This window comes from Mastomys coucha, unplaced genomic scaffold (assembly GCF_008632895.1).
Source record: "Mastomys coucha isolate ucsf_1 unplaced genomic scaffold, UCSF_Mcou_1 pScaffold22, whole genome shotgun sequence".
Taxonomy (NCBI): domain Eukaryota; kingdom Metazoa; phylum Chordata; class Mammalia; order Rodentia; family Muridae; genus Mastomys; species Mastomys coucha.
The window spans coordinates 156,263,589-156,276,685 of NW_022196905.1; the positions used below are offsets into that span (position 1 = coordinate 156,263,589).

The window sequence follows — 13,097 nt, forward strand, 5'->3', positions numbered from 1 at the left end:
TCCTCCTCCTGCTCCTCCTACTCCTCCTGCTGCTCCTCCTCCTGCTCCTCCTGCTGCTCCTCCTGCTGCTCCTCCTCCTGCTCCTCCTGCTGCTCCTCCTGCTCCTTCTCCTCCTCCTTTGTTTCTCCTGTGGCTGTTCTTCCAGAACAGTTGCTAGGGAACGGCTGGTATCCAGGTGTAACCTTACAGCTCCCGCCTCTCCCCTGGGGCCTGGCCTGGGGTTAAGCTGCTCCCATGGGCCCCTTTGTCCCTCAAGCCAGGCAGTGAGAGGGAAGGAAAGAGGCCTGCCTCTGGGTCACTGATCCTTTTGGAGCTGCAGGGGGCAGGGCTTACCTTGTGACCTGGGTAACTGCTGAAACAGCCAGAGATCATTTTAACCCAAATTCCTCCGCAAGGTCCTAGAGACAAATACTGCTTTCAGGTGAGAGTCAGAATCCTGCCCCAATGGGGGACACTGCTGCCCCAATGGGGGACACTGCTGTGTGTCCTGCCCCCTTGGGGGACATTGCTGCCCAAATGGGAACACTGCTATGCATCCTGCCCCCATGGGGGACACTACTGCCCCAATGGGAACACTGCTGTGTGTCCTCTCAGGAAGGTTTTAGAGCAAAGCCAGGGCTTGAGGCTGGAGAGATGGCTCCAGTGCTAAAAGCACTGGCTGCTCCTCCAGGCGACCTGGGTTTGATTCCCAGAACCTGCAGGGCAGCAGTACAATCCTCTTTAATTCTAGTCCTAGGGCACGACACCCTCTCCTGGGCTTTGTGGGTATCAGGCACACACAGTGACCAGACTTACTTGCAGACCAAACACCCACACACACAAAATAAAGAAATATATATATCTAGCATATATATTTCTATATACACACACACATAAAAGCCAGGCTCTTACATCCCAACAAGCTAGACTCAGCCACCCACCTCAAACTGCCCATTAAAGAGATGAATACTCGTGGCCACCTTGGAGGTAAGGGGTCCAGTGACCCTTTGTCTGTCTTTGGGGTACAGACATGAACTTTAGGTTTAAACAGTAAGAGTTGGATAGGGACATGACGTATGCACAATTAAGGAGTCTGGGTCTTGTGGTCTAGTGAAGGCTTGGGTTCACAAGGAGGTCTTCAGAACTCTTGAAGGTCTTGAGGGTGTGTTGGGGTTCGAGTCGTGGCAGACGTGTCTGCAGACACCAGGCCCAAACAGCTCCACGTGTAAGAGGTTTAATTAAGGGGGAATAGGGGGGTAGTGGCGCAGGGAGAGAGAGGGAAGAGAGAGAGAAGAAAAGAAGAGAGAAAGATGGAGGAGAGTACACACATATATATGTCGAGACATAGCAGTCCAGGTAAAGGTGGGAGTTGAACCCAATGGATTCTGGGAATATGGTGGCCGTTGCCTTGGCGACAGGTCTGTGGACCCGCCCATATCTGCCGCAGGTTCTGGGTGCTAACAGGGTGGTTCTCTCAAGATGATGGCTGCTGCTCCTGGTGTGGCCTCACCCACACTGGGTGCTGAGCCTGTTCTGTGAGCTGGTACTATTCTTGGAATTCCAGTTACATTAGTTACCTGAGGAAAGTCAACTTATTGAAGAAAAGGGGTTATTTTGGCTCACGACTGGGGGTGCCATCCCTCCAACCATGGGGAAGTCAGTGTCAGGAGCCGGAGGCAGCTGGTCTTGTGGCTTCTGTCAGAAAGCAGGGAGTGATCGGCACAGCTGCTGAGCTTTTCTCCTCTGTCTCAGTCTAGGACCCCAGCTCACCGAACAGTGCTCCCCACAGTTAAGGGAGGTCTTCCTACCTTACTTAGCCCAGTCTAGAAACGCCCTCAAAGAACGCCCAGAGGCTTGTCGCCCAGATAACTCTAGACCCTGCCAAGTTCACAATCCACACTGACCATCACCCAAGGTGGTGGCTCAAGAGAAAGACTCAAGACTCTGAGGAAGATGGCTCATGTCTGTACCTGCAGCCAGAGCGCGGCAGTCCCATCAGGCCCCATCCTGCTTCTGAGTGTGGCTCCAAGGAAGTAGCTGCTGCTTTGTCTTCTACATCCCTGTCCCACCTGTCCCCTAAGTGCAGGTTCCTTAGTGTGAGACGAGGAGATGGCAGTGCTGCATGTCAGTCACCAGGAGAATGGAGTCAGCCCTCAGCACGCGTGCTTCTGAGAAGGTGCTTAGAACATGGAGGTGCTCCCGGATGCTCCGCCCACAGGACGGTTAGGACAGGTTAGGCAGTCACTGTCACCCTTTGCTTTGGTTATGGCTTTGATGACGGCATGACGTCAGCAGTGTTTGTCACATTGTGGACCAGATGGACCTCTGTGGGAGTGCACGTAACAGGCCAGATCAACCCACAGGCCATGAGACCTTGGGGGTCTGCCCCAAGGAAGCCTAGGCTGCTCTGGAGCAAGCTAGAAAGCCATAGGCCTGTCTCTGTGGGGCAGATGGAAGGCGGGGCCTATGTCTCAGCACTTGCCCGATGGCGGCCTTCTCCGAGGAGGGTGGAGGCAGCAGCTTGGCATGGGGGAGGGGTGAGCAGTGAAGGTTCTGGAGCTGAGGGGTACAAGTGTGACTCCCCCAGAGCCTCAGTTTTCAGATGTCACACATTTCCAAGTGTCAACTGACCTGACTCCTATGAGCACAGGCACAGTGCACAGCCCCGGCCCTGCTTGTCCATGCGGGGACCTGCTTGCTGTACCTACTCCATGCCTCTGCAAGCCCCCTCCTTTGTTTCATGAGGTTACTTCAAACCAAAGCCACTGCTGTTTGAGGGGCTTAGTTTTCAGAAAAGCAATCATTTCTACTATTTTATCATTACATCTCCATGTGGTTTTTACACATTGATTTGGGGACTTTAGCGTGGCCCTTATCTTATAGATCTTCACCTTCCAGGCCCGAGTTCTGAGGACAAATCCTGGGACATCTGACAGTTTGTGTCTTGACCCTTAGTTCAGTGCTGAGCCCAACATATACGCTGGTGCAATGGCATCCTGGTACACACCTGTCTGTCTCCAGATTGCTCAGTGCTGGGGAGCACGTGGATGCAGTTGCTCTGGTCTTAAGGCACGCGCAGGTGTCTGTATGGCTACAGATGCACACGTGGTGGGCACTGTGGTGATGTGTACACAGTTAAGGGAACCACGTTGTTGGAGCACATATGTTAGCCATTGAGGTACCGATGCATGTATTGTATACTGGTCTTGGTGCACATGTATGTTACTGCATGTACAACATGTTGGTACACACATGTTGTGGGCCACCATAGTGCTGCTGGTACATATACATTTTGGTGCATGATGGCGTTGGTGCACACCATGGTGCTGATATACTCATGTTATTGGAGTCTGTGGGCCTGGGTTTTGCACGTGTTACTGAAAAACACAGTGCCCCCAGGGCATCCATCCTGCTGGCAGGAATTTCAGTGTGAACATTGATACTGAACTTCCCCAGCCCTGTACAGAGTTCGAATCTCTTCTAAAACACTCCTTCTCTTAAGGAAGCATTCGACCCGTCCTATCAAACAATAAAAAGATAGCCAGCAGCTGGAGAGGATGGTGTTCGCCACCCTGTGCACTGCAACAGTACCTTGTGCACCAGCGACCCGGAATCTGTGTGGAGCTGGTGGTGTCAGATGCAGAGTGTGGCCCTCTGCCAAACATGGCGAGGTTACAGAGCCCTGGGCCTACAGCTGAGCTTCCTTCTCGCAGACCTGTGCCTTAGGTCTGGCACCGCCCTTGCAGGGAGAGTCAAGTCCTGCCCCAGCTACCCACTGACTCCCTCTTACCTGGGCATGAGACCTCGTGGAGAGCGCGCCCTGGGCTGCTGTGGCCTTTGCACCTGCCCTGCAGCGGCAGGAGGTAACGGGGGTCTAGGGCAGGAAGTAAAGGGAGCATGGGCTCAGGCTTGGTGTTCTTTGGGTGGTTGGGATTGTGTCTCTGCAGCAGCTATTTCCAATCCCGGAGGACAGAAGCCCTAGGGAGAGGGGGAAGGCAAGGGCAGACCTGTGCGCCTGCGTAGCGGGGCTTTCAGATGCCCCCTTGATGCAAACTAGCCTCCCAGGTGCTCAGGTGATGCACACGCAGGACTCCAGGTGCGGGGTGGTGACACGCCCGGCAGGCTCAGTGCTTCCGCTTCCGCCTAGCGCCCCCCGCTCCCCCATCAACGCAAAGCGCGCGCCCCCCTCCCTGTGGCACGGAGACCAATCCTGGGAAGCCAAGGAAAGCGCCACAACCCCCTCCCCGCTCCAGCCGCGCCCCCTCCCCACGGCTTAACCCCACCCGACAGCACCTCTGGTGCAGCGGAGGACGATCTTCTGGGGATCGGTTTTGTTGAGTCGGAGGATGAGGTTTTGGCTGAGAAATGAAGAGATGGCCCTAGAAGAAATGGTGCAGAGATTAAACGCGGTTTCCAAGAACACTGGTAGGAGGAGCCGCTGGCCTTGATTATATATTCTTAAGCTTGACATCATTTGTCGAATTGTAGAGAATTGCATCTAATGGCTGTATAACCACCTTCGTTCACTCTCTCCTAGCACTGGTAACAGAAAAGGCAGGCGTGATGGGCATTGCTGGTATCTGTGGATTGACAGTGTGATTTTATTCTGCTTGACACAGTATGAGAATTTCAGATCAGTAGCACTGGCTATCTAGGAGATGAGGGGTTGTATGCGGAGCCATTTGCCTGTGGGGGAGTCTGTAAATCGGCTTGGGAATAGCACCTCATTTGCTGCAGTGGCCGTGGAATTATGCGCCCAGAATGGCTCAGGTCCAACCCCAGGCCCTTCAGACGCTGGGATGGACGGGAGGCAACAGATGTTCTATTATGGGGAAAAGCCTCACCATGCACTGTCCAATCTTAAAGCAAATGTTTGAAAATAATATAGGTTAAAAAGAGGGAGAGTAATGTAATTAGACCTTCATTTTCAGGAATAATTGTCTGAGTACTTAAAATAAGCCGTGAGGGACAAGCTGCGGCCTCCTGCAGATTTCAGCCCCTCGGAGCTGGCAGGATGCATCTTGCTGTTGGCCTCCATCAGCTGTGCTGAGGGTTCCTGGCACACTGCAGAAGCAGGTACCACTGACTGGTTGTGTCTGGCATGAAGAGGAAATAGTGGTGATAAGCAGTAGGGTTGCTGTTCTTGTCATGTGTTACGTGATGTGCGTCGTCATCTAGCTTTCTAAGTAATACTTCTCTGAGTGATTAAAATTTCATTCGTTGTCTGGGTTGGGTGTGGCACCCCTCCCTGTATGAAATGAGTAAATCAGCATAAGCATCCAGTGCAGTGGTCTCCCCGACACTTGTGCAGACACTTCTGTAGGTCAGTTTATAACGCTGGCTTTGCAAATGAAACGGCTGCTTATTATAAATGGGTGAAAAGAAAAGACGGACGTTTATGCCTTCTGTCCCCTTCCTCTTAGATGTGTGGACTATTTTTCTGGGTGTTGCTTGGGCAAGGTCTGAATGAATGTGGAGCTCTGGGGAGCTGCCTGCCTGCCGGGGGTGGGGGTTCTGAGGAAGGAGTGGGACTTGGCTGCTCTTCCCACCTGTGCTTGGCCGGTGGGGGGATCACAAGAGTGGGGATTGCTCCAGCAATGACCTCATCCCTGAGTTTTAGATACTGAGGCTTCCTCCGGGGCTCTGAAGGACACAAACGTGTGTGTTTACGTTGTAAAAAGGCTCCCAGAGGAGCAGAACCTGGACCAGATAGTCACTGGATGTGTTTGTCCAAGCATCCCTGGATGGGTCCTGGTGGCCACTATTGTCTCACCAGAAGCAGCAGCTAGCTCCCAGCCTGTGCCCTCTGAGGTTTCTGCAGTACTAGAGTTGTAGATTTCACTCAGACCTGAAGATGTGGTTGGCAGGACCCTCTGATATGAGGATCCCATTGTTCAGTGGTGGGGAGGGAGATGTCGCCTGCACCTGCACTCTTCCTGGCTCTCCTGTGTCTCTCCTGTTCTCAGAATAACTCAATCTTTATCCGTGCTGTGGCACTGGGGAGGTGGGCTCTAATGGTTAGGGGCTATATGCCATGCAATGGGGACAGGAGTTGTGCATGCACAATGCGAGTTCTTGCTGCCACTCCCATAGGGGAGTGATCTAGGCCTATGTCATAATTATCACTCTGGGTTTACATGCTGAGCATGTTCTCAAGAGTTCATTCTAGCGGAATGTAGCTCAAGGTCATAGGATTGTTCATGTTCCAGGGGCATGTTAAGGTCATGGCCAGACATGGGTAGGTAGTTCTGGAAGCTCGAGCTACAGACTGGTGAAGCCGCTTAGAATGAAGGGCACAGGGTGACAGCATGGGACTGTGACTTTCCTTAGAGCTGCAGCTCTGACCTTCTGTGGCTCTCCCTGGTGCTCACCGCCAAGCTGGGAGCCTATGCTGTTGGGGCCATGCTGCTGCAGTCTCTCTTCATTTTTGAATATCATACTCCGTGACCCAGAATTTTCTTATGCTGGGCTGTTTGGCAGGGCATGATGCCTACTCTCCAGGATCTGAGCTGTTTGACCTTGAGCAGTTAGCGTTCATGTGTACTTCTGAACCTGACCTCTGTCCAAGTGCTGACACCTTCCGACAGCAGAGCCTCTTCCAGGCACCTGGGCTCCTTTCCAGCATTTCCCTCTGTTTGGGCTTTCTCTTTAGATTTGCAGGATTTGGTGAAAATCAAGAAACATCTAGGGGAGAAATGGTGGGGACTTAGTTGAATGTTCCTTGATGTTCTAGCAAGTCAGTGGAAAGGCTGGTTAAAAGACAAATGCAAGCCGCCTTGAAGCGTCTGACTTAGGAAGGCAGGGCAGCGACATCTGAGAATTTTCTCTTTAAAATTCCCAGGTGGTGAAGATGGTCCTGGCCTGGGATCAAACTTGGAAAACTGATGTAGCAGATGAGTCTTTAAATCCAGCCCCACCTTCTTCATCGATAGGGAGTGAAGGTGTTTTCATAGGTAGATGGCTAAGGGGTGGGTGGATGGATAGATGGATAAGATGTGGACAGACTTGTGAGTGATGGTGGGTAGACGGAAGTGGAGATGCACATGTGGATAAGTGTGGGTGGAGGAATAGACACGTGTGTGAGTGGATGGTGGGTGGATGGATGTGTAAAAGGATATAGACAAGGCATGGATAGATAGGTGGATGATATGTAGATGGACAAATTGTGAGTAGGTGTCATGATAAGTAAACAAGAGACTAGGTAGGTGGGTGTGTAGACGTATGTGTGGATGGATAGAGAGTGGAGGAATGGACAGATGCATGAATGGATGGCAGTGTAGAAGGATGGGTGGATAGATGGATGATGGATGTGTGGGTGGATGGGTGGATAGATGGATAAATGGATGGTGGATGGATAGATGGGTGGGTGGATAGCTGGGTGGGTGGGTAGGTGGATGGGTGATAAACAGACATGTGTTAGATAAGAGGATTGATTGCTATATGAGTGGGTAGATGGATAGGTAAGTGGATGGATGGACAAACGGACAGATGGATGGATGGTATCAGACTAGATGGGTAGATAATATTATATGCAAAACAGTACAATGTAAGTTATGTCATATTTTAATATGATCCAAGTTTCAATTCTGAAACTAAGAACATTTAGCTATTTTAATTAGCTATACTTAACTACCCAGTCATTGACTTGCCTCAGAATACAGATGATGAGGGGATGTTGGTGAGCCTGTCTGACTCCGCCCCCTGTGATACAAACATCTGATTTCCCTACTACCCTTTCTGTCATCTCCTCAAAGCTCACCATGGTCTAGGAGTTAAACTTCAGCTTTCAACTACTAATTCAACCATTTGGAAGTGTTTGACCTGATGCCATCTGAGGGGTGTGTGTGTGTGTGTGTGTGTGTCTGTCTGTCTGTCTGTCTGTCTGTCTGTCTGTCTGTCTGTCTGTCTTGCTTCTCTGGAGAAACCTACATCCATGATGGTGTTTTCTGAGGAGAAGCTGGGGGAGTAAGACATAACAGCTATTTCTGTCTCTCCTCTTAGGAGCAGTCTGAAGTGGGAAGTGAGTGTTCTTTGTGTGGCTAACATGACACTTGAAGTTTCTTGGCAGATATTGCATGGAAATGAGATTAGGTGAAGAACCAGGCTGAATGCCCAGATGTGTACAGAATGAGCTCAGATACATGCAGAGTGGCCTGTAACAAAGATGGTAGCATGTGCTCATCTGGAATACGTGGCTGCTGCTTCTGTGAGTCCCTGAGGGGGGTGCTTACCTCCCTGTGTTTTTACTGGGAAACCTTTCAGTAATATGGCTGTCGATTGTGGTTGTCTTGATGGAGCCCCTTAATCGGCTTGTGCCTCCATGTCCCAGGTCCAGACCAAGACAGCCCGGCTCCAGCAGTGTCAATGTCTTTGTCTGCCCCTGTCACGTTGCCTCTTTCTGGTCTTTACTGATGCTGTCTGCCCAGTGCGTCTTCCCCCATTGAGATTCATCCTCTTCCTTTTGAAGAACTCTCTTCCGCCCTGTCCGGGATGATCCTGCTCATCCCCTGTGGCAAGTCTTGGTCTGGCTGTCCTGGGGGTAGCCCTGTGGTATCGTTTACCACTTTCTCAGGCCATATGATCAATGCCTGCACGTTTCACTTAGCACTGTCAGAGCTGAAGCCAACATGGCTGGCCATTGCCTGAGTCCCACGTTTCACTTGGCACTGTCAGAGCTGAAGCCAACATGGCTGGCCGTTGCCTGAGTCCCACTGTCCTCGGAGGAGGCTTGGCCAACCTTCTGGAAGTGGCTCTTTGTTCTCAGTGTGCTGCGGTACCTGTGGCTCTATGCCCTACCTCGTACAGGCCTACATCCACAACAGCTATACCTCCTGTGGGGTGCCTCGAAGACTCTCTCACACTCACATTCATACCAGCATGCTGCCATCTCGCTTACTAAAAGAGCAATGTCACAGAGAGACCTAGCTCTGCTGGTGGCATACCACCTCTGCAGTCACCATGACAGCTCCAGCAGCTATCTGTCGTGTTGGAGCAGTGTGACAGACTTCGCTGGGCTCCATGCTGCTCCCAAGGGATCCCAGATGTTGGCGGCCCAGGAAAGGGACGAGCAGCATCCAGCCCACTGCACACGCGCGGTGCGTGAGCTGTGTACTTGACTCCTCAGGACGCTGCTGTGTCGGGCTTCGCATAGAGAACACACATAGAAGCGACACGTCTGTGTGGTTGTCTTAGAGCCCGAGGGTGAGCACTGTCTTTCTAATCTATGAATTAGAAAGCTGAAACTAGAATCCCGACCTGGATTCCTAATACTTCAGAGGGTTAGACTGTGCCATGGGCAGGGGAGTGAGCAAGCACCCAGCTAAGATACTAGGAAACTGCTACCTGAGCTTATCTTGGAAGATGCAAATAAACACATACAACCCCCAGATAGAACAGCACCAACAGACCAAAGCACGATCAACACCCAACCGGAAGACCTAACGGGTTTATCATACATATTTAACAGCATGATGGGTTATTTTTAGAGTGTGTGTGACCCCAAAGCAGCCATATCATTGGAAAATGTCACTCCAGAATGGCTAGCTTCCCTCATGGTTGCATATATGGAGTACTGCCTTCTGTTAACCTCCCATCTTCTAACCACAAGGCCACATTCAGGGCCGATTGCAGGGGAGAGGTGTGGGAGAGAGCTGCGCTCTCAGATGAGGGCCTGTGACCCTCGCCATAGGGGCCTGACTCTGAGTGGTTCTTGTGGGCAGCCCCAGCTGGGGTGGAGATGGCTGCTCTGCAACTCAAGGCTGTCTCTACCTTCGCCCAACATTGCTCCTGACAGTGTAGAACCTGGGCAGACAGGAGCACTTCATCAGCTCTGCCCCTCTCTCTCTCTCTCTCTCTCTCTCTCTCTCCCTCTCTCTCTCTCTCTCTCCCTCTCCCTCTCCTTCTCCCCCTCCCTCTCCCTTCCCCTCTCTCTCCCCCCCGCCCTCTCTCTCTGTGTGTGTGTGTATGCATGTTCATGTGTACCTTCCATTCACCGTGGTTTTGGGGACAGGATCTGTCATTGTCCAGGAACTAGAGGATTTCACTGGGCTGGCTGGCCAGTGAGCCCCAGGGATCCATCCTCCTCTGCCACCCAGCACGGGGACTTCCAGTTTGCCCCACTGCACCCAGCATTGCCATGTGGGCTTGAGGGAACAAACCCAGGGCCTTATGCTTGCACCACTGGCTCGTTGCTACCTGAGCATCTCCATGTCCTCGCTGTTGCTGCTTGCCCACCAGCTGTTTGTCCGTGGGATGCAGGACAGGCTGAAGTAGAGGGTCTTCCCAACTGTCTGGATCCTTACTCTGAGGACTCAGAAGAGCCATCCAGCATGGTTTGTGGTGACTGTGACAGTCACAGGACCAGCAACCATGAGAGGATTCCTTGCCCGGTTCTCCTCTTGGGAAGCTTGTGGATTTTCTGAGTTACTTTGCGGAACAGACACGAGCGGGGAAAAGGCTATTTCAGAGAAGGGAGAGGTGTCTGCTTGGCCAAGTAGCAACTTGGTATTTGTTCCTCCCCCATGAAATATTTCCTATGGCATCTGTCCATTTGTCTGTCCACCCATCTGCAGTAAGCATTTGCTTGTAATGCAATGATGCATTACCTAGCTGTAAATCAGGTCACAGTGCCTGCAGGTCATACAAAAAAATACATAGTGTGTGGGTTTGGGGAGATGCCTGTGTGAGCGTGGAGGCCTGAGTTCAAATCCTCAGCACCTACATAAAAGCCTTATGTGTAGTGCATGCCTATAACTCCAGTACTGCAGGGTGGAGACCCCGCAGATCCCAGGAGCTCCCTGGCCATCAGCCTAGCAGAGATGGTGAGCTTCGGGCTCAGGGAGAGACCCTGGTGAAAAACATCACAGTACAGAATGATAGAGTAAGCCATCCCTTCTTAGACTCAGCATGTGAGCACATGGGCATGTATACACACACACAAACTCACTAACTCACTGAAATGCACCCACTCACACACAAACTCTCACCCACACCAGCATGCATGCACACACTCAAGCATGCACGCATGTACACTCACAAAAGAAAATACATTCAATGGAATAGAAAAAAGAAAAAAATGTACACTAATGCTGCTGTTATTGTGTGTAAGGAAGCAGGTTCAAACTCTGAGGATGTAGATAACAACATTTTAGGGCGGAAAACAAAGCCTGAAAGACCTTATAAGATTATTTTTATGAATCTATTTTACAATGAGTGTTTCTTGTCTGTGCTTGTGTGTGTGTGTGTGTGTGTGTGTGTGTGTGTGTGTGTGTACCATGTGCTGGGAGCTCAAGTGTTCATGATCTTCTGGCACTGTCGTCACACTGTGTCATGTGTGGGCTGGGAATCGAACCCAGGCCTCCTGGAAGAGTAATAAGTGCTCTTAACCACGGAGCCAATTCTACAGCCTTCCGTTGAGATACCTTACATGTAATATCTTATAATGGAGACTGTGAAGGTAAATATGAAAGTTAATTGATGAAATACTCCAGCTCCCCTTATTCACAAAACATAAGCGTGTGAGTGAAGACCCCCATGTCTGGCTATGACCATGGCTCCTATGAAGAGCTGCATGTACTGTTTTTCTAACCTATGACTTGGTTCAGAAGGAAACATAGAGCAGACCTCTTAGCCTCGCAGAGCTGGGAGCCCGAGATCACGTGGGTCTGTGTCTTCCCCGGTCGGTCGGGGCTAATCGTTAGACGGGTCATTGTGCTGAGGCCGTACTGAGCCTCAACTGGGCATCTATATAGGAAGCCTTCCTTCTTGTTAAAAAATGGAATGTCAGTGTTCTCTGTCATTGTCAAAGGAATACCCACCTGAGGTAGGGCTGTGCACATTGCACTTTGAAGAGCACCGTCCTGTCCCCAGACATCTAAGTGGCACATAGAAGAGCCATGGGTGGGAACTGAGAAGCGGATGTTGACTGAGGAAGACATTAGGCCTCATTTGTAACCTAGAGATGAATCCAGCTCCACGGGAGGCTGTTCTGTGCAAACATGACATCATTGCAAGGATGTAGCATCATGAGCTTTGACGTCTTTGGGGTTCTTAAGCCCCATCTCTGGGGACACCCTGGTGATTTGTAGCATGTCACAGACACTTCAGAGGGGGAGGCTGAAATACACTCTGGGCATTGCAGAAAGGAGGGGCTGGGTTTGGGTTTGTAGAAATCCTGCCCACTCAAGCCAAATGCTAGCCCTGCTGCACCCTGTGGCTGCTGACCCACTGTGATCTGGGCTGCCATGGCCCACTGTGGATGCTGGTCTTCTGGCGAATAACACCAGAGCCACACTCGGGTAGGGGAGTCTAGGGGCTCTGGCACAGAGGCTTGGGCTGGAGCTGAGCACACAGCTCTCTAAGGAGACCATAAAGTAAGGGCCTCTGTTTGCCTCAAAGGCTCCTCTGACCTCACCCAAACCCCAAGAGATTCACAAATGTTAGAAGGAAATCAGATATCGGGAGGAGTCATTCAAGAAAGTTTGAAGCACTCAGTTGGGACACACAGACCCGCCAATTGTTTTCTGAAAGTCACAGAGATTTGGTGGCTCTGGTGGATCTAAACTGGCTTTTCAGCAAATGCTCTGGGTTTCCTTTACTCCCCCCATAATGCTGTTAAAGAAACAAAGCCAGCCCTCAAAGCATAAAATCCAATTTCTCAACTTGAGAGGCAAGCCACATAGCCGCACTGTTTAACCCATGGAGTAAAGAACCAGTTTTAAATGCCACTAACGGATTGTTGACAGGGTATTAGACTAGGTAGGAACTGGTGCCCCACACAGGACTCTGTCCCTTAAGGATGCAGAGTCTTTGAAGGCTTGCTTATTTGTTTGCGGTGCTGGGCACTGAACCTGATTTCACACATAATAGGCAAGCATTGGACACTTAGCTGCATGTACTGGTCCTGGGTGTGTGTGCATGCATGGTTGTATGCATGCATGGGTGTGTATGTACATGAGTATGTAGGGGGTGTTCGTGGGTGCATGGGTATATTTGTGTTCCAGTGTGCATGCACATGCATACTCGTACGTGTGTACCCAGGTTGGCTCCGTTCATTTCTTTTTCTTCCCTTCCCTTCCCTTCCCTTCCCTTCCCTTCCCTTCCCTTCCCTTCCCTTCCCT

The 13,097-nt window shown here is 51.1% G+C and overlaps 1 protein-coding gene and 1 long non-coding RNA gene across 10 annotated transcripts in view; one reads left to right on the forward strand and one right to left on the reverse strand.

Annotated features, from left to right (window-relative positions):
• Positions 1–13,097, forward strand: part of Mcf2l (MCF.2 cell line derived transforming sequence like) — a 156,766-nt gene that overhangs the window by 50,340 nt on the left and 93,329 nt on the right. For 4 of the 9 annotated variants that reach the window (XM_031339096.1, XM_031339099.1, XM_031339104.1 and 1 more), the window contains exon 1: positions 4,100–4,404. The exons of the other annotated variants lie outside the window; for them this stretch is intronic. In XM_031339096.1, the coding sequence (XP_031194956.1) occupies positions 4,326–4,404 (79 nt within the window). In that variant the 5' untranslated portion in view covers positions 4,100–4,325. Of the gene's footprint in view, positions 1–4,099; positions 4,405–13,097 lie in introns of those variants that run through there. 9 annotated transcript variants of the gene reach the window in all.
• On the reverse strand, positions 1,198–3,908 carry LOC116068928. The gene is made up of 2 exons (XR_004109760.1): positions 1,950–3,908; positions 1,198–1,556 (listed from the first exon to the last, which is right to left on the reverse strand). It is a non-coding gene; the product is annotated as an uncharacterized LOC116068928 (long non-coding RNA).